A 21,312-nucleotide genomic window follows, 5' to 3' on the forward strand; every position below is an offset into this window, starting at 1 on the left:
TTCTGGAAAAAAACCAAGCAAAGCAGGTAACGTGCTTTTTGTCCTCCTTCTGGAGCTGCAGCCACTGCAGTTGCCTCCCCCCCCCCGCCCCAAGCTGTCTGCTGTTTACTGCCAAGCTTTGCCAGGAGGTTACTGGGATAACGTTAGGCTTGTTTAATGATGAAAAGTGCCTGGCAAATATGCATATATGATTTTTATGTTTAAATTAAAAGAGGTACATGACGTGCCAGTGATTTGATTGGGAGCTGCCAGGAAACAACAGAGTCTCAAGGAATCTCTTTGGGTGCCCAACCATGAAAACAAAGAGCTAATTTTGGCTATGTTTTTGAAGACCAGCATGAACAAACATGTTGTTTGGAGGATGTTGTGCCTCTGAAGAGGCACTAAAGGTTGCAGAGAGGTAGGAGAACAGACTACAATGCTGGAGGCTTCCAGCAGGCCCACATTCCAAAACATGGTCAGCAGGTAATGCAGCAAAGCAGCTGTAATGAAACTGGTGTGCTCTCATGTCTCTGCCACAGTGGGCATCCTGGCCAAAACATGTTTCTTAACCTCTGCCTGCTGGCAGGTGGAAATGGGTCATCTCTTCTTTTGAAAAGATCTTGAGGAAGGCAAAAGAGGAAATAATGAATAGGATTTTCTTTACTGTTTAATTCCGTTCATGGGCATGCACAGCCAGAGTATTCACTGTAAAGCAGGAATTTAGACTCCCCCTATACTCCAAGAAGTTAAAAGGAGGAAATCTAAAGGTTTTAGGTTGAACTGCCTTTGTGAGCCTGGTATCCAGCATCCTCTATAATTGCTGTCAAAGATCCTGTGATGCTTTTCCCAAGAAAGTGTGTGTGTGTGTGTGTGTATGTGCACATGTGCACGTGTGTGGACTGACTCCTCTGTTCAGCCAAAATCTTTCTCAGGTAATTGCATTCTGCTTCCTTCAAATCCTTTGTTTCTCCAGTTCCTGGAGTTCTCTGTAGCATTTCTGTGGTCTGCTGAAGGCTGCCTCCTCTTACTCTGGGTATGGGGAACACTAGTTGAGCAAGAGAGCGAATGAATATAGGGGAAACTTTGCAATTGTGGAGTAGGCTGAGTCTTGAAATGGAAGTGGTGAGAATGACAGAGTGCTGGACATAGATGTTCTCTCTGTAGAAGACTACTTCAGGTTTCTGTGCTTCATATTGTAAAGCAAATTCTCTCCGAAGCCTAGCATAACCCCCCCTCAAAAGTTTCAAATCTTCCTCTGTGCCCTCGCATGTCAGAGCTTCTTGGGTTGTACTGAACCACTCTAACCTGGTAGCTCAGTCAGGGCACATAGTACGCAGGGGTCAGTGTCTAGCATTTCCTGGCACTGACAGCATTGGTTTTTTGCAAAGCCTCAGGGAATCCTAGTGCTAAATGCTACAAGAGTATTCATCTTTGAAGGTAAGCAATTGTGCAGTCCTTCTGAGCTTGGAGGTGTCCCTGTGATGCAGGGGATCTCTGTGAGCTGCTGGAGAGGGGATCAAACAGCCTGCTCTTCCTGGGGTTTGCACAGCCTGTTTGTCATTTGGAATTACTTCCTCCTCTTCCACCTGTGATGCAATGGGAGATGGGGACGGCGTTATGCTGCGTGTTACTTGGCTCTGCTGGCTTTTCTGTAGCCTGTAACGGCCCTTCCTGATTTCCCCATTACCTGCTCTGTGGCTAGCACTCTTGTGGTACTCGGCTCCCAGCACTTGCTACTGGCACTGATAACCTGGAGTAACAGCATCTTATTTTTTAATCATTGGGGGGGAGGAGGATTTTTTTGTTAATAACCGCAATTACCCCGTGAAACAGCAGCTTGTCTGATGTTAAATATTAAAACTCCACTAAGTGGGTGAGCCGGAGCACAGAAACAACAGCATGCTGGTAATGACTTGCTGTGGCAGGAGATGGCAGCGGTGCCTGCCAGTGTGCATTAATCCTTGCTCCTTGGAGAGTCTTCCATCATCAGGGCAGTCAGGTGCTCCTCCAGGCAGCTCCCCAGCTTCCGAATAGCATTTTGCATGCTTTAAACAGATCAGCACATCAAAGGCTGGTGGATCCTCTCTCTGGCGTTGCCATGGCAGCAGCAGCTGAGAGGATTTGGATGTTTCTGGGATGGGATTGTGTCACTGGGTGTGTTGGGGCAGAGCAGGGCTGCTCTCCACACACCAGCATCCAGTCTCATCGTGGACCCGAGCATGCCTGGTGCTGCCAGTGGCATGTGGGTCTCCTCCTGTGTAACAGGACAGCCTGCCCCAGTTTAGGGGTGCTGTGATGCAGACCTCCGCATCTGAACCGCTCACCTCGGCTCCCTCTAGTCTGGGAGAGAAGGAGGGAGTCCTTCCCATGCTGCACCGCACGTGGAAGTAGGTCAGCTGAATTATACCCTTAGAAATGCTTGTTTCTCTCCACTGGCTCTCAAGGGAGCCGAGATAGCAAGCCCTGCTTTAAGTGTTGACTCTGTAGGTGCCTAACACTGTCACACAGTGAGCCTGCCCTCGGGATGTCTGCCTCGGGTGCCTCTTCTGTCCCCTGCAGCTCCACGCATGCTGGATACAGTGGATTTCCAGGAGTCAACATAAAGCTGAGCTTTAAACACGGTGAAAATATGACATCGGTCGGGCTAGGCAGCATGCTACAGCAGCGTGATCAGGGGGTCTGCTGCTGGCCCTCACTATTAGTCTGGCAAGCTGTGTTTCCTTGGCAAAATGCCCCATCCTCCTTACTGTGTGCTGTGAAATTGCCCCCAGGAATTCAGTGCTGTTTTGTGAGGATTTCTCTTTTAGGTGATCCTGGCATCTCCAGCCAACGTCTGCCGTGGGGACAGGCACATGTGTGACTTATTTGCACACGCACATAGGAAATGTCCTTTGGGTGTGTGGTGGTGGGCACTCGGGAACAGCTGGGTGGTTTCATGAAGGAAAGCAGGTGATTTTGAGCATCCTGTCTGCTCCTTGTGCTGCCACAGCATAGACAGCCAACTGTCAGTCTTGTGGCCTCAGTGCTGTTGGCCACTGGAGACTAAAGGAGCTGATGAGGTGGTAGTAATTTGCTGTACCGTGGTTTGTGGTGAGTGTGGCAAACTGTCAAGTTTCTGTGCAATCACCTGAATTACTTACAAACTCATCTGCAACAAAAGGTGCTTTCTGTTTTCATTGCCTCCATGTACATAATATTAAATTCTCTGCTTCCCCAAGGCTGGGCTAGACTCCCTAACAGAGCTGGGGAGCCAGTGCTTCTACAGGCGGGGGCATTCCAAGAGAAGTATCTATTTTCTTTGTAATATCTCTGAAATTAGGCTCTTGAAGTGGAAGGTATCCCTGCCCATGGCAGGGGGGTTAGAACTAGGTGATCTTTAAGGTCCGTTCCAACCCAAACCATTCTATGATTCTATGATAAGTGCAAAAGAAGTGCACTTCTGTTCTCCGTCTCTGAGAATCAGGTAAAGTCCTGTCTCCAAAGGGCTTCCATAGTACTAGCTGTGGCCTATAAACAGGCTTGTCTTAGGGCATAATTGGACTTTTTCAATAGCAATTTCCTGCAGAAGGTCTAACTGAGGATCTGGGGTATGTCTCGTCTGTGTGTGGGGGGTCCACTCTCCGGAGCTCCTTATTGCAGCATGTCACAGTATTTTCCCAGACTGTATTTACATTGTCGCAGTTCTGACCTGTGCCTGCAGGTGCAAGACAAAGGAGCTGGGGTGCACATCGGAGAAGTAGGAAGGCAGGCAAAAGGATGTTGTTCACAGGAGTGGAGCAAAGACCATGAAAGTCATTATAATAAATTCAATTTTCCCTTATTGCATTTACCCTGAAGTAACTCTGAGCTGATTTTGCTGCCAGGCTGCAGGAGACCTGTGGGAGAACGAAACCCGATTTATTCTGTAGCATGGATTCATAGGGGCACTTTGGGGTTCTCCACTGCTGCCGGGGTGGTGACTTGCCAGTGCCTATTCCCTAAACTCTGCCTGGTCCTGCTCTGCAATGCAGAATTGGATGCTGGACTGAGAGCAAGAACTGTCGTCCACTGCTGACATGCACAAGTTTTCCAGAGTTTAGATCAGGGTAAGCTGATCCAGGAACCACTACTCTCTGGTCCCATTTTTGCTCCCTTTCACTTCTACCTGTGCTTTAGTTGCCTGTCTCTAAAATCATAGAATCATGGAATCACAGAATGGTTTGGGTTGGAGGGAACCTTTAAAGATCATCTAGTCCAACCCCCCTGCCGTGGGTAGGGACATCTTTCACTAGATCGGGTTGCTCAAAGCTCTCTCCAACCTGACCTTGAACACTTCCAATGATGGAGCATCCACAACTTCTCTGGGCAAAATGGGGGTAGCTGGGTGAATGTGTTCAGTCTGTACTACTCTACTGGCTCAGGAGCAGATTAAAATGTGAGAGAGTGTGTGATGTCCTTCCTCGCCACCCTCCGTCGAGGCTTCCTTCATTTACAGGTAGTGCTGGGGTGGTTCTCAGCGAGGGTTACGAGCCGACGCTGGGCCAGTGGGTTTCAGCGCATTCTGGAAGGATGGGCAAAGCACGGGGACCAGCTCCTGCCAGCCCCGAGAGCAGCCTGCTCCCCATTGCTGTGCTGGCAACATCTCACAACTGGCAGAGCAGTGAAGGGGAATGAACAGATGTCTTCAGGCTACCTCCTGGGTTGCTCCTGTGTCCTTGCTGCTACCCTGCATCCTCCTGGGTAGGCAAGCCTAATGCGCTTGCTGGAGCAGTTGGAGGGGCCTCGGTACGGCAGTACTGATACTCCAAGAAGCTGGCTTAGCCTCTGTAGATGCTGAATTAGACTCACCGAACGTCTCAGCTGGAGGAAATTTCAAGCAAGCGTGACTCCGAGAGCCAAACCTGCTGTCCTGAACTCCCCACAGCAAGGGCACTTCAGGACATGTCCTGGTCTGTCTGATGCATGATCTCTCTGCAATAAACTGCAAAAGGTCTGAATCCTGCCTGGGGTAGCAAGGGGGGATGTGGCCAAAGGCAGCGTGCCCAGAAATCTGAAAGCTTGCTTCTGTCTCTCTATGTATACTTCTATAGGCACATTAGCCTGCAGGGCAAGTGTGAACACCAAACAGACTGCCTTAGGAAAGGCCACAGAGGAGCTAGCTTTGCAGGGGCCTGTTTGACTCCTTTGGTTAAGGAGGGTTATGTGAGTTTGTGCGTGGTGCGTAAGTACGCATGTCATTGGGATTCCTCCATCTTTTCTCATCGCTGTTGTGCCTTTGTCTGAACTTGACCCCTGGCCTCTTTTGGAGGTCAGATGTGCAGTCCCTGTACCACGAGGTCCTCGCCGTATCAGGCTCACAGCATCCCTCAGAGAGCCCGTTCCTGGCAATGGTGATCCCTGATCTCTTGCTCTGAAGTAAAACGCGGAATTTCTTCTCTGTTTCATGTTGCTGTCCAGGCTGAGCCTCCAAATGGCCCCACTATCCTGCTGGTGAGTTCAGAAGCATTTGCCTGATGTTGCAGGAAAAAGGCTGCTGTTCCAGGAGCCCAGAGCTTGTTTTCCAGCATTGCATGACTTTGAAGAAGAGCAACAGTGAATCATTTGCTAAGCGAGTTATGGGAAGAGTTTCCCCTATTTTCTTTGGCCTTAGTCCAGTGTCCTAAGTGCTACACACTGTGGAGCTGCATTTTTACAGTACATGTTGGGGGAGGAATGGTGGGGACTGGGTTAGGGAAACAGTGGTAAGAGAAACTGTTTGGGAGCTCTGTGACTTCTTAGCAAGAGTTGCCTAAGTGAGGCTCATAGGGTGGGTTTGTAGGAGAGATTTTGGAAAAGCCCTCTGTGGCATGGGGGGGTTAGCACTGGTGTAGGTACCTAAGTGCTGCAGCCCAGAGATCCAGCCTTCCTGGTGTAGTGTCTTACGTTATCCTAAGCAGCAGGTAAATGAGCCATTGTGAAGCTGTTGCAAATATATCAGGGCTGGTTCCTGGCTGCTGTGTTGCAGAGCGCACAGTTGATATGTGACAGTTTTGTCTGCACCTGTGCTGTAGTGATGGTGACTGCTAGAAGCTTTGTCCTGCTGGGAGATTTCAAGTTGCAGGTGTGTGGTGGGCACCTTTAAGAGCAGAGCTGGAGAGAGTATGATTTGTTCAGATCCTATTCTCCAGAGAAAGATTCATCTAGGCTGCGAAGAGGAGCAGTTGCACTGGTGTTTTGCAGGTGGCAAGGAAAGTTCACTTCCAGCAGTAAACACCCCCACATATCCTGTATGGTAGCTGACAGAGCTTTGAGGGGCAGGTTCCAGAGAGGCTTTGTTCCCGGATTTTTACTGCTGAGGCCAGGGAAAAGTGCTGATACTGTGATTCAGTGATTCAGTGAAAAAGGTCCACTGGGAGAAATAAAATAGTTGATCTCCTTCAATTTTAGAACAATAGTGAGACTCCCATTAGCTCTGCTAGGTCAGTGGAGCTCTATCCTCACTCCTATTCTGCAGAATTGCTCACTTTCCAAAGTAGTGTATGAGTGAGTGTTTCTGGGACTGTGCTTTTCTCGTCCAGAGGCATCTTATGTAATTGAATTAGACCTTAGGAAAAGCTACCGTGCAATGAAATCTTCCTTAAACGCTGATCAGCGAGAGCAGGGCTGTGGGCATACAACAAATGTGCACATCTTTTCTGAATCATTCATTAACTACCCTTAAATGGAACTCATGGATTTCAAGATTTCAAGTGGATTTTCTGCAGATCTGCCAAACTATTCTTCAGAGCTTTGCAGTAACTGGAGAAAGGTGCGGGCTGTTGTACTGTGAGCAAGATGCAGCGGTGTGGGCTCTTGTTCTTGCTGTAATGTTCGTATCAGGTTGTCCAGGCATGCCAAGAGTGCTCAAGAAATAAATGAATCAATGGTATCTGGAAGAGCTAATCATGACGAAAAGTTGCATGTAGTCATCAGAACATGGATGGATATGCATCCAAGAAAGCATTTGGCTCCTTTGCTTGCTCAGCAAGGTGATGAACAAAAGGCACAGGCTTCCAAGCTCTTAGATCTCTGTACAGGATTAGACTCTGGGAAGGCGTAGGAATGTGCAATTGCACTCCAGCCCTCGGGGCATTAATTTTTCAGTTCAGAAGGCTTGGATTAAGCCTTCAGGAAGAGCAAGGACAGCAGGATTGAGAGGCTGGAAACATGTTGCAGAGCTGCTCTCTGCAAACAATTGCATCTTTTGAGCCTGTTAATATCGCAGCATTTGTTGTGCTGGTCAGTGTGCCTTGCTGCCATGTCACGCACAGTCACTCAGGAGCTGGATTACTGCTCTGAGTGGATTTCTTGGTGGAGAGAAGAAGCTGCTCAGAGTCAGCTGCTCCACCCTTGCAGAAACTACCTTTCTCTGAGCCAAGCACTGCAGGTAGACAAGCCGTATGTGTGCCTTGCCCACTGAGACACAGCTGACACGTACTCCTGCTGCTTGCAAGGTGTGTAATCAGTAGGCATATGAGGCTGAGCATAAAAATTTCTCTGCTTTCTTCATTTGCAACTTCCTGCGGTGGTTTAAAACATGGCCTTGAGCTCAGATAGTCACATATGAAGTGCTTCAATTATCGTCTGGGAAACAGTAAAACCCCAATGTTTTTCCACCTTCATCCCTCTCAAAAGTCTCATTAAATTGGACTTCATTCTGTTCAAGTATTAATTGCCTCTGGGTAAAAACAACCACACATGGCACATGCTTCTGCTAAATAGTAAAGCACCAAAATAGCGCTGGAAGGAAGGTAATGGGAAATGGGGACCCTGTCCCCGACTTCTGTCTTGTAGGGCCAAGACAAAATCTGCAACCTTTATTTTCTGTATCTGTGGCTGTGAAGGGCCTGTCCCTGGCACTCTGTCCCTTCCACAAGCAGAAGCAGTATTCAGCTCTGATTACTGCTCAGGGCCCAATTTCCACTCCATGAAACTCTTCCCTGGCACCACCTCAGCCCAGACAACAGTGGTCTCTCTTGGAAGTCTCTTCTCAACTGGGTTTAGTTAAGCGGGCCCTTATGCACAGGGGCAGCTCTATACACATTGCAAGCTGGTTACTGGGGCAGGGGATTGCTTATGTAGGGCAGCTCTATACCAGTATGAGTGTACTAACCTTATCACGATCCCTTTAGATATCACCTCTAGAAGCGAGAGAGGAGTGACCTTGTGAGTGTGGCGTTTGCTTTCGGTGGAACCTGAAGCTCTGAGCTCCTGGGAGAAGAGTTAGTGCTTTTTTGTTTTGGTTTGGTTTTTTTTGGTTGGTTGGGGTTGTTTTTTTCTGTTTGGGTGTGGGGGTGTGTTTCGGTTTTGGTGGGGTTTTTGCATGGGAGCCAGAAGAGCAGGGACAAGTCCTGCTCTGTGAGCTGCTGTAGTATGAATATTTCATCATAATCTCAATGACTCTCTCTGAACAATCCCCAGGAGCAAATATTAGTGACAAACAGGTTTTGCTAGCACTTTATAGTTTTCACACATATTCTTTGCAATGCCTCTTATGGACTTTGTTGCTGATGGTGTAATCCCGTTGTTGTTGCTTATCCAGCTCCCAGGACGGGGGAGTCTGAAGACCCAGATCAATTAGAGATATACAGAGAATGGAGACTTCCCATGACTTGTTTTCCTTTGATTGTACCGTGACTCTGTGACCACAAATTCACAGTAACCTGCAGCACAGCACTGTCACAGATGTTGCCTACAAATGGCTGGGCTGCACTTATAATTCCACCAAGCTTCTTGCTGATCCTCCTCATTTTGTTAATTCTGCCCAGCTTCATGCCAGGTCTGTCCAGAGGAAAAAAAGCTGAACGAGTTGCAGCCAACTGTGGTGTGAACATCGATTGGAATTAGTTTCATTTTTGGTGCAAACCTTCCTGTCTTGTTATTGATACCTGAGCCCTTCATCAGACTCCAGAGAATGTCTGTGTCAAATCACAGGTGTACAGCTAGTTTTGTTTCTTGCTGTGAATATTAAAATAGAGACTTCCTCCTCTCTGTGAGCTCCATGCGGAGCTCTGGGAACCTGGCAGGTCTGCTGGAGAAGCAGGTGACAGGATTGCATACCTCACAGAGTGCCTGGAGGTTGAAGGCTTTTCTTGCTGGTCCAAGCCCAGAAGAAAATATTTTGACAAATCTGAAGAGAAGAGATTTACAGAAATGGTTTCTAAGTTCTTGTTAAACTGCCTGAACTAACATGACCGAGCAAGAAGATCTTGGTGCAGACCATGGCATCTAGGTACGTTGCAGACCTCAGAAACCAGGTGACGGCTGAGAATAAAGGTACATTGAAAGTGTGGGGTGAGATCTGAATTCTTGCTTTCCTGCTCGATGCTCAGCAGCAGAGCAGAAGATTTATTTCCAAGAGCAGAGTGCAGCCTGCCAGGTGGGGACTATGCATTCATCTGCTCTCGCAGGAGGTCAGTCTGCACTGCCTCCAGGCATGCACTACAGCCAAGTGCTGGATATCTCTCTGTCTTGAGATTCCCAAATAGGCATAACATTTAGGCATCTCAGTGGATCTGTAATCTTGCAGTTACAGCAGGACCAGTGGATCCAATAGGATCGATAGCTGGGGTGGGTTAACTGCAGCCTGCTAAGGATCTTGTTACGTCTTTCAGATTGGTACCTGCCTGAGTGAAAGCAGAAATCTGCACCGTAAGCAGTAATTAAGAAGTGATTTGCCCTTGGCCTGTATTGTCGGCATAATGCCAAACTCTGTGTTCCCAGAACTGGGATTTTTCAGATTCGGGCTGAGTTAGGTGATGCTTTTTGCTCTCAGAACTGCCTGGTCTCTAACGGGGAAAAACAGTGGATGTTAGTCCTGTGGGCAAGATGTCTTCTGGTCCACTGGCCAGGAGAGCTGGATGCAGAGGTTGCTGAACACTTTCTATCTGTGCAGAAATCTTCTTTGCAGCCAGGATAGCACAGAACTAAGCCATAGCATAAACAATGGGCCATGAATATTCCTTTCCTTTGGGAGCTCTGCAAGTCTTTCATGTCTTCATTCTGTGAATCTGACTTCCTGAGGTTTTGTGCCTGAATGAGTTTAAATGAGATAAGTTGGCGTGATGAAATGTTCAGTTGCATTGCCTGGCTCATCCAAATGATGAGCAAAAAGAACGCCTAATGACTCATGTCATAAGATGCCAGAGATGCACATGCTATGAAGCTGCCTGTCTGCTCAGTACGCGTGCAGGGAGGGGCAAAGGGCTGCCTAAACATCCCGATTTGGGGCTCAGACTGCTTCCTCTCCAGGAACTAAACTGTGGTTATGCTGGCACAAGGCAGCTGTCTCTTGGATTAAGAGAGCAGGCTGCTTCATCTCCAAAATCATGCCTTCGGAGGCAACGGTGCACAGTTCAAGAAACACAACCCGAAGAACATCTGTTCAATTTGTATTTCTGGATTTCTTTTGGCAATCTCACAGCTCAAATAGTTCTGAACTGATGGATGACTGTGAAACGGTTTCTTGGATCAGGGGTATGATGGGGAGAGATTTCTTCTGTGTATTAGCTGCTGAGCTTTGCAAACCCAGTCCATTGGATTTCTTGCAAGTTTTCATTTGCCCTGTGTTTCTGGGTGCTGGTTTTTAGACTGCTTTGGGGAGAATTAATTGTAAATTGGCTTCTGCCCCCCACAATAAAGGAGATGGAGAGGCAACTAGGGAGAGAGCAAGGGCTGGAAAATCTGTGCGTAGCAAATCTTTGTCCTCCTCCCACCACATAACGTTGCATAGCTCCTTGTCTGACAGAAAGCTGAAGAGCAGGTGTTAGTGTGAGCCTTTCACATGCTTCCTCTGTTGCTCGTGACTGATGATTCCAGGGCTTTAGAAACTGAGGGATTAGCCATCTGAGAGGTGAGGCACCAGCAGCTCTTATGGACTTCATGCGAAATTATGGATCCATGCCAAAAACCACAAAAGGAAAGCAAGCCTCAGCCTTGCTGTATGCTCAGAGGACTGCCTGCCCTGAGCAGCAGTGTCTACTTCAGCACCGCAGAGCATTGTTATCTGCTTATTTATGCCTACATCACTGTTGTTCTCTTTTAACAGGAGGAAGCAGCCTGACAGTGGCACTGTTTTTCATCCCAGCTCTCTCCTTGCATGAATCTGAGTACCTTCCGTTATCCATGGCTGGGCAGCAGTAGCAGAATTGCTAAGGATCTAAATTATTCAGCTTCTGTTGCTGACTCAGCTTTAAAACTGCATTCACGTTTCCTAAGATAACAGCTTGTTGACCAGAACCAGGGAGCCTGGCTGGTCCTCGGAGCCTCAGCGGGGGACAGGAGCACGGGGAGTGTTTTCCTCTGTAAGCAGAAAGGGGACATGCTGGAGTAAGGTGAACCCGGAGTGTACTCTTGCCCTCGTACCAGGAGGGCACAGTAAGCACTGGGAGAGGAGCAGCTCTCCTCCCGTGACTTCAGCCCTGGACCCGTCCTGGCATCGTTTCTTCGGGGTGAGCAGCAGGAAGGGCTGCACTTCATTCCCTGAGCAAAAGCACATGCAGCTTCCTCAAAATATTGAAGCCCGCTATTAAAGAAAGTTATTTACTCTTCTCCAAGGTAATGTGTTTAAGGCTCTCTGCTGCGTGTGCTACACTCCCTGTTCCCTTAAATGAAAGGAAAAGAACAGCTGAGGACAGATTAGCAGCAGCCAGCGAAGTGTCTGGTGCTGGTGCTGGGAGATCACTTCTCTAGTTACATGGAAGAAAACAACACAGAGGAAGGAGCCTTGCATTCCTTCACAGCTACCTCATAGTGCAGTTGAAGAGTTTCTCCAAAGGTCAGAGGCAGAACTTGCGATCTTGAAAAAAACAAAACTCTTTGTAGCTGAAGAAGTAGTTTTCTTTAGAGACCTCCTCTTCCTTCTAAATTTCTGACAGAGAGCTTCTCTCCGCCCCACCAACTCTGTCTGCAGTTGCTGCTGCAATTCAATGTTTTTATCTCAGATGTAAACCTGGAATGCAGTGGTACTCAGGGCTGCTGAGTCTCATCCCAGGAGCCATCTCAGGACAGCAGAGGGAGAAATTATTTTTCCTGTGGGTATCATAGATATTATAGCATCCAGGGAACAGCACTTAAGACATTACTGGAACCCTGGCTCGCAAAAAGCCCCTGAAGCCCACGGGGGTGCACAGTGGCCTAAGTGGGAGCTGACAGCTATTATTCGCTGTAACTCTTGGCCACTTCTTCTCAACCTGAGTTTGCTCTTTCTCGGGAGAGTATTCCTGTTGTGTCCATTGTAAATAATTTCCCTTTGCAGAGCTCCAGTTTAACTCTGTGTTAGCTTTTGTGGGTGCAACATGACACTGACCTGTACAACCTCAGAGGACTTTAAGGGTATATGTGCTCAGATGTCACGAAGGAGAGGACACAGTATAAAATCTTAGGGAATGAGCAACCCAGCCAATCTCAGTTCAGGGTCTGGAAACAAGAAAGTGTTAAGGAACTGCCTGAGACCTTAGTCTTTTGAGGTGTTTTCATGGAATTGGAAAGAGCTCTTGGGATTAAGAGCTGTTAATTTATTAGAGCTGTATTTGTTATTTTTCAAGCTGTCCCAGGCTCTGGTTCCTCAGACAGGATTGTGCCCATACTGTTCATTTCTCCAGAACTGCAAGCTCTGTCAAAGATGTTCATTAGATATAACAGGCAAGATAATGGTGACAAACTGCTAGTAAAGCAAATTGCTCTAGAGTATTAGTTTTCAGCACTGATACATGCAACTCACATCAACTCACCTGTCTGCAGTTAGATAGGGGGAACTTCAGAGATGCCTCAGGTGAGGTGGTAATGAGTGAATGAGACCTAGTAGAGGGTTCTGTGGGAAGTGTTCAGAAAAATATGATTATTAAGGGACAGCAATTAATGTAGCAAAGAGAACAGTTCCCTTAGAGACGGAGCCTGCACCAGCTCCGCAAACAGCCAAGGAAAGAAATGGTTATTAGTGTATTACACACTTCAAGGCCAAGTGCTCTGTTCTCCCCCTTCTCCAGGGAAGGGAGGCAGCAGGCACGTACCTGCCACCTCACAGGACCCTGTTTGCTCATGCTCCTGCAATCGCCTTCTCTTCTAGAGCTATAGAAACGTGACTGATAGTAGAGTTAACTCTGTGAGCTCCGTACAGTTGCCTCAAGACAGGTGTCTGGTGCCCTGTGATATGACCATCTGCCTCAGCTGCTGATCCACGGGTCGGCTACAGACCGGTACCTGCCAACCCATGTGGATGTCGCTGATAGCCTGGGGTACCTCAGTGACCCGAGCTCTTGCTGCCTCCAAGCACCTCTGAGGTATGAAGAAGTCGCTGGAAGGCTGTTTGCAGGCAAAACTCCAGGTCTCAGTGGGGGAGCAAAGGCTTCGTGGCTTGGTCAGGCTTGCCAGGACCGTGCCTGGTAGTAAAGTTTCTCTGTCCCTCGGAGGAGCTCTGACCTGCAAACATCCCTGTCAGGGGTTCTTGAATTTAGGCACTTTTCTTATTTCTCACGGCTGCAGAAAAGCTCTGCCTCAGTGGTGGGGACCCGGGGCGATTCCTTCTTACCGCCCACCATGTGGCCTGTAGGCATGTGCCAAAGCACCCCGCGGTTACCATTACGGTACCCCACAGGATCCACAGGTATTTTCTGCTCTGCACACAGTCGCAGGGTTTCCCTCCCTCAGCCGTGCTGTGGGTCTGTGATGTGCGTGAGGGAATCCTGGGCTGGAGCCAAAAGGTAAGCACCGCATCCCCTCCTGTGCTGTGTAGGGCTCACCTCTCCACCCTCACGGGGAGGATGCGGCATCACTGGGTAGCTAGAAATCTGTAGGACTGAGCCAGTCTGAGACCGCTCATCCCTTGCAGCCGAAGGGTTTGCCACCCCAGAGATTATCCTATCCCTGATTTTGCCTGTAATGGGTTTGTGAAAGTCACCGCTGCTGGTGCTCACTGGTGCCAGAGGCTGCACAAATCAGAGCTAAATCCTAGTCCCTGCCTGAGAGAGCTCTTGCAATAGAAGTGGGGGGCACCCATTCAGCAGACAGGTGGGGCAATCTCACAGTCACTTTTACACTGCTTTTTCCTGAGGTGTGGTCGGAGGTAACCCCAAATGGATTGGAGGGCACAGGTCTTGTTTCTAGGGCTTTTTCAAGTGTGTATGTTATCCTGGTGGCTGCAGGACCTGGAGAAAGTTTGCATTATTCTGAGGCAGAAACTTTGAAGAGGCTCATAAGCTCTGGCTGGTAAGGTCCTGTCTTCAGGGTGCAGAGGACTCGTATTTGCATTCATGACATGCAGTTATGCAGGGGGAAAAAAAAAAAAAAGCAGGATCTGAGACATTGATGCTGTTGCTCTGTAGGTTCAGAGCAGCAACAGTTTTTACAGCAAATGTGTGCCAGCCAGCAGTTGCAGTGCCCATCCTTTTGACAATTAACTTTTGAGCTCTACCTGAACTGGAGGTGGAGTCTATTAAAGCTCAAATACCAGAGGGATCCCAGACTTCCAGGGAAGTGCTGAATTGCACTGGACGATGGGAAGGTGTTTTCCTTAGACTGAGGTAAGGACTCCGCTTTGCTCTAATACTTCAACGTGGCCTTTGCTCAGTATAAAAAAATCTCAATTTCTGTGTAATGCAAAGCATTTTTCCACCCTAACAGGTTCTCTTGATCTACTTTTCCTGCCTCTCAGCTGATAGACGCTTTCCCAGTGGCGGGCTGGGCTGTTTCATAGAATTCCCTAGGGAGATACAGCTGGCAGAACTATTGTTTTTTCTCTCTGAAGCTGCAAGTGTCACAAGCCGTATTTATCTGTATGCTGCCCAGGCCCTTCCAGGTGTGATCACCTCATGGCCTTGCGTTCACTGGTTTGGCCCCAGTGCCTGGAGGAAGGTCTTGAACCTTGGCCTTCTTGAACCTGTAATTGGCAAAAAAGGGCCAGGTGAATGGTAGCCAGAAATAGAAACCAAGCCACGCAGCTCCCCTGCAGTCCCCCAGTGCTTTGTCAAGATGGCCCCAGTTTCGCACCTGGATCCAAGATGGGGTTAGCAAAACGCTAGCAGAAGGATGCCTCCTGCCAGCCGGGAGTGCCAGGTGAGCATCGCTCTGCGGTGTGTCACCCCGAGCCTGAGCAGGAGGAGCGGGTGGGACGGGAGCGGTCTCCAGGAGGTCTGTTCCTTTGAACGATCGGTGTGACTCCCTTGCGTGTCTTTCAGAGAGGGCATGCACCAACCACTGTGGACCCCTTGCCTTCTTGCTGCAAGCAAGGATCTCCTGAAGGGATGCTGGAGCAGGAGTCTGCTGTGCAGGTAGAAGGGGGGAAGGGGCGCGTTCATTATATTGCAGAAGGCTCCAGGCCCTGCAAAGGGCCTGGAGCTGCTGTCGCTAGACCTCATTTGCCACGTCAGTTCCATCTCGGTGTCCTTCATTTGGGACTGTGCCCAGCCGAGGTCTGCAGAGACCAGTGAACAATCTGGGGTCTTCTGCCGACTGCCTCTGGCCCAGCCTGCTTTGTGCAGCACAAAACCAAGAGACGGTGTGGTTCTGGCCACAGAGCTCTTTCATTTTGCTTTGTATTTCTGAAGTTTTACCTTCCCTTGTACTGTTTGAAGAGCAGGCTTCACGCACGTGGGCTCCTCCCCGTTTACAGCTCACAGATATGTTTATGAAGTGTGCCTCAGGCATGATACTAAATGCATCGTGTCCAGCCTGGTGGCCCTCCCCAAGCCCCTGGGGTGGGGCAATCTTTAATCTCCAGACTCCAGGCAGGAGCGTCCCTGTTATGATGGCATGCAGGTTGTAGGGTGCAGTCCTGCCGATAAACCTCTTCCAGACCGGCCGCTCACGCTTGGTTTGGCTGTAGCCTTCCGCCGTAAGTGGTTGTCCAGGGTGAGCTGACTTTCTCCTGCAGTGATGACGTGCCTGCGTTACTTGAGGGTGAGTATTTGGGCACGGTAAGGGGCTCGCTGGGCAGCACTAGGGCAAGAGGAATCAGGTCAGTTCTCAGGGTGTTTGGTTTGCACGCGGGAGTTGAGGTATATCCTGGCCAGTGACAAGGACTCAAGCGTTGTCTAGGGAAAACAGCCCTTGTCCCCAAAAGGTTGCAGCAAAATGGACCGTAGAATGGCAGGAAGGGTTTGCTGCCTTTCTTAGGTTGCTGGGAACTTGCCTAAGATCGTGCTGGGAGCCAGTGGCAGAGCCTGGTGTTGAATCCAGAATGGCTAGTCCCCCCTGGTGCTGTACTCGCTTCGTCCTTCTCGCCACTGCTTTGTTGGCAGAAGGCAGGTTCCCGCGAGTGTTGTTTTTTTGCGCTATTGTAATGGTAAATGTTGATTTCTGTGTTAGCATCTTTCCTATTTTACCCACCCGAAGCTCTGGGACAGGTGCACAGGATGACGTTTCTTTCTAGGCACGGTGCTGCACTAGCTCTGCTGAGGAGCAGGTGGCTGTGCTGTTACGGCTTTGCTCGCATGTCCTCGCCAGGGATCAGCTGGCAGAGATATATTGCCAGGCCTGTGCTTCAGGTGCTTTCCTGTCAATGCTTTCTTCCCTGCATGGCTTCCGGAGGCTGCACCCCGAGCGCTGGCCAGACCAGCCTGGCGGAAGGCTGCTAGCAGTAAATCTATTGCAGCCGTGGCGCGGGGACTGTACTGCGACTCCTCACAGCGTGCAAATCCTAGGAGAAAGCCCCCTTCTCGGCGCTTTCGCTCGCGCAGGCAGGCACGGCAGGTGCGGACTAGCCCTGCCGAAGCAGAGGTAGAGAATGAGTCGGAACAGACTGCAGAAACTCGGAGCGGTTTATAAGCATCGCTAGAAAAGAGAAGGAATTTTCTCCGCAAGGCACTGGGGCAGATCCTGATGGCACGGTCTGGGCTCCAGCATGTGTCCTGAGTGCAAGGGCACTGCCCAGAGCCCAGGGCAGGCTGGAGGCTGGTCTGCAAGTTGTGCCTTAGTCCCTGGCTTGCATCAGGCAGGCTCAGAGCACGTCTCTGCTTTCCCTCTTGCACTGGCAACCTGCTAGACCCTCTCAACTCCCCATCATTCGTTGCATACACCTGCCTGAGACATGTCATGGTCCAAGGAAGGACGTGTATTAGGACAGTAGGAAGTAAAAAGCAGTTACAGGGCTGCCGCATCTCTCTCAGCAGCTGTAAACCCTGTTAGGTTGTTAGAAGAGGTGTAGTGCCTGAGCAAAAAGCTCTCGTGTATTGTCTTCAGTCACAGTCTATGTATTTTCTGGTGAGGTAAAAATAGCTTTTCTTTTTCAGGATATCGCAGAGAGCAGAGGCTCCTGCTAACATCAAAGTAGAGTGACAGCTTTCCCCTGGGTGCGCGTGGCCTCAGCTGGCAGGAGCAGTAGCTGTGTTAATTCTTGCCTTGCTTTGGCTCTGTGTGAAAGGAACAATGTCCTGGTCTCCAGCTCCCTGTTCAGACCTCTGGATCAGCCCCTGTTCCTCTCTCCGCTCATTGCTGCTGGACCCAGCACTGTACTTCACTGGGGAAGTGACGGTTTGCAAATGACAGAACAAGATCTTGATGCTACTACTTAGAAAATCCATTAGTAGCAGGTGGGAACTGACAGAGGCAAGCTTTCATAGAGCTGTAGGCTGTAGCCCGAGGGGACCATTATCAGAAGGGGCAGCTGTGTAGGGGCAACTCCCAAGTCTTTGCTAAATACAGATTAAGCTGCTTCTGATACGCACTATCCTCACTGTCCTGAACCTATTCCAGCTTCAGCAATTAGCAAAGAGGACCTATGAGGGGGGGAAGGAGGGAGCCAAATGGCAACACAGATGCTGTCTGTATCTGAATATGCTCAGCAGGGACCGAGTTAACCTTGGCCCTGAACCGTACTACCAGTGACAGTCCAGAACTACCTCTCCTGTTAAGAGTGCATAAAAATGGGCTTTCCGAAAGCTAGTTACTCATGATTGTGTAATGATGGAGGATTGTGCATGATGGAGGGGCCAGTCTGGTGCCTGCGCCTGAAAGCTTCCCCCCTCTTCAGTACTTTCAAAACGCTAATTGACAAGTTGCCTCCCTTCCCACGAAACCTGCCAGGGGCCCTCCTTCTTTTGCTTTGGGATTTCTCCTCTGCCAGTTGTGCTGAGTTCTCTTCTAGCTCTAACAGCTCCTTGCTGCAGGAACATGAGCAGATCTTTCATTTCCTGCATGCTCAGATTCACCTGCTGCAAGATGGTTGGGCTCTCCCTTGCATTCTGGTCTGGGGATCTCTGCCGGGCATATAAGCCATCGGCCTCTGTGGTACCTGCCTTGGGGAGGCCTGGGGCTATCATGAAATTTCCACTCAGCAGAAAGGAGCACGGACGAAGGGTTTACTCAGGCTGGTGCATGAAATGAGAACAAACTCACTTGGCAGATGCCTTCCAGAGATTGCCTCTTGTGCCTTGACTCTTATCAGTCCTATTAAGATCTGCAGACCTGTCCTAAATCATGTGGGCAGAGGTGAGGATGATTAGAGAATAGAACTTGGGCATACAGATTTATCTGTCTTAAATCATGTGGGCAGGGATGAGGATGATGAGAGAATAGCATTTGGGCATATGGACTTATCCTTTTATCTGACTAATTTTCCTGATGCTTTTGCTCTTCTCTTTCATCTGGGCTTGCAGTATGTGCCTGGTAGCCTGTTCTCTGTGCTCTGCTGGCTGCCTGCCTGAGGCTTTGCTACTATGGCCTCTCTGGAGATGCTGTGCTCTGCTGAATGCTGCCTTCTACTCAGAAAGCAGAAACCTGCCAGTAGGTTTTGTTTCCACTGCGGGGCCCACCGAGAGTGTCCCGTTTCTGTCAATACAGATAGGAGAGAATGTTCCTGTAAGGTGGACAGTGTGATTTCTGTTTCTGGACATTTTGAGTTGAATCTCCTATTCAATTTTCCTGATCTTTCCTGATCATCTTAGAGAGACCCTAGGTGCCATCTTTAACTGCTTTTAATCTTAGCAGCTGTTTTAGTGAGTTTCCAGGACTGACATATTCTTCTCATCTGATGAGAAAGGATCCAGGTTGTCACCTGCAGGCTTGGGCACTCGATGTCTGCAAGGCAGGGAGGTCCAAATGAGCTCTGGATCCAGAGAAATCCCTAGGTTGGGCAATTGCTTAAAAGTAAACCACTACACTGATGTAAGGTTTTGCTGTCTTTGCTGGAAATAATGCCTCAAAGGCGAGGATCATGCCCACTACTGGACACAAGCCCAGGTGAGCAAAGAAATGTCAAAGCAAACGTCAAGGGCTGTTGCAAGGTTTATTGCGCTACCTCCCCAGCTGGCAGCGCCGACCCAGGTTCCAGCACCCTGGTGCTAGCAACTGGAAATGACTGGATGACCTCCTAGATGTGAGTTGGACCTTTCCACACCATCTAGGTAGGGAACCCACAGCAATACATGGCTTTGGTGCCAGGATTCAGGTTTGCACGTCACTGCCGGTCCTGGGGCTCTTTGGTTGTTGGGGTGATTGTGTGCTGCCCAGCCTGCCAGGTGTTTCCTTGCCGGACCTCCTCTGTTCTCTGCTCCATGAGCCCGTGTCAGTCTGGCTCTCTTTCTGCCTGTTCACTGGCAGACTGGCCACATACAGGAGGAACTGTGTCTGCTTGGCAGGGCCGAAAGCCACTGCTGCCTCCCCCAGGTGGGCCAATGGTAAAACTGTGCCTTCCCCTTAGCAGCAGCACACGAATCTCAGAAGGGATTGTGGCCCTCCTTTTGCTGTTTCTCTGCTGTTCACGCAGTTTGCACATCCCAGTTTGCAAGATGCCTCAGCTGACCTTGCTCCTAATGTTTGCCAGAGAAAGGATGGCACGTTGCTCCTGATAAGGGGTCAGGAGCTGCTAAGCTCCTTGCTGGAAGGAGCACATGGCTTCCAAAGAACACAAAAGAGATTGAAGATGCAGAGTTATCATTAGTGGCAAAACTCAGGAGACGGCAAGAAACCTGTGTAGTGGTGGTACTGGGCGTAACTGCTTTCAAGATCTTTGCTATAGAACAGCCATAGGAAGTTTTTCATGCAGCAAAGCCTGCTGCTCCTCACTGGCAATGTTTTCCAGTAGGTAGGCCTGGAAGAAACAAAACTGAACGAGTGCCAGTGCTGGCAGTAGGGTGCCTGCCCTAACGATGCTGTACATGGGCCTGGTCTGCATCCTTCTGCCTCTGGCATGCAGGGACTAAGGGAAAGCCGCCACACAGCCAGCTTTCCTCTCTTCCCATGCAGGCATCAGCTGTGTGGCTCAGCAGCAGAGCAGACCCAAACTTCCCGGCCACTGGGTCTGACTGCCATTTGGCAGAAAGCATTTTGCTCCCCAAGGTATGGGAAGTAATTCGTTACTTGAAAATCTGCATTGCAATTCCTTTCCTCTGGTGTAAGAGCAGCACTGTTCTTCAGTGAGACCAGAGACTCTGAAGATACGTGGCAGAGACCAGGGAAGGGGAAAGGCAGGGGCTGAATGATGTGACTGAGAACTGAGACTCTGGGAATTCCCTGTAGCACTCCACGTTTCAATTGCAGGGCAGCTCTGGCTGTGCGATACCTCTGGGTAGAGAGTGAAGAAAATACAGCCCATTTCAAAAAAGCTCACAGTGACCGCAAGCTCCCCCACTCTTCCCTCTCTGTAACTAGTCCTTGCAGCTCCTCCAACAGAGCAGGGAATCAGCTGGTTTCAAGCATCAAAGCACTTTGTTTCTGCAGGCAGTGAGAAGGTCTAAGGGATGCTAGCAGCCTCTGACGGGGTGTGCTGCCCCTCACCTGCCCGTACCGTGGCCCGCTGGTTGTGCAGCACAGGCAGGACTGCGCTCCAGGGACTGCTGGAGTCAGAGACTTGTTGGAAAGGGCACCCAGTCACTTTCTTTTGGCACCTTTGGCCCTGGCCATAGCAGGACATGTTCCCAGGCAGTCCCACAGACCTGTGTGCGCATCCTTGCAGTGAAGGGGTCCCACCTCCTCTGGAGCTCCTCAGCAAGAAGCCAGCTAAGCCCTTCCTCATGTCAGGTGCTATATAAATAATAGAAGGACTTGCAGTCCTTGCTCAGGCTGCCTCATCGCTCCAGCAGAAGACCTGCAGATAGAAGAGACAAGTGGGCAGATAGGGTAAAGAGGACAGAGTAGCAGGATGCATATGTGCCTTTTGCCAGTCTGGAACAGTGTGGCGACTTGCTTCTTGCCTGTCTTTGTGTCCCAGAAAACACTGTGAGATCAGCACAAGTCCCTGAACTCATTTGCACTTGGGAATCATCTACTTGCAGCATTTAGCAGCTTGTACAGAGTGGGCTGCTGACAAACGTGGCCACCTTTCACAGAAGGAGGCAATGGTGAGACCCTCCCTTCCTTATCAGCGATGTGCAGATGGAGCTGGAGAGACCTCCTCCCTGG

At 49.6% G+C, this 21,312-nt stretch overlaps 1 protein-coding gene across 10 annotated transcripts in view; it reads left to right on the forward strand.

Annotated features, from left to right (window-relative positions):
• ANK1 (ankyrin 1) overlaps positions 1–21,312 on the forward strand; it is a 69,896-nt gene that overhangs the window by 13,003 nt on the left and 35,581 nt on the right. For 6 of the 10 annotated variants that reach the window (XM_052806607.1, XM_052806606.1, XM_052806611.1 and 3 more), the window contains exon 2: positions 15,153–15,245. The exons of 2 other annotated variants lie outside the window; for them this stretch is intronic. In XM_052806607.1, coding sequence (XP_052662567.1) covers positions 15,153–15,245 — 93 coding nt within the window. Of the gene's footprint in view, positions 1–15,152; positions 15,246–15,651; positions 15,874–17,204; positions 17,505–21,312 lie in introns of those variants that run through there. 2 more of the 10 variants (XM_052806614.1, XM_052806613.1) reach the window with 2 other exon arrangements.

The sequence above is a fragment of the Harpia harpyja genome, chromosome 13, assembly GCF_026419915.1.
Source record: "Harpia harpyja isolate bHarHar1 chromosome 13, bHarHar1 primary haplotype, whole genome shotgun sequence".
Taxonomy (NCBI): domain Eukaryota; kingdom Metazoa; phylum Chordata; class Aves; order Accipitriformes; family Accipitridae; genus Harpia; species Harpia harpyja.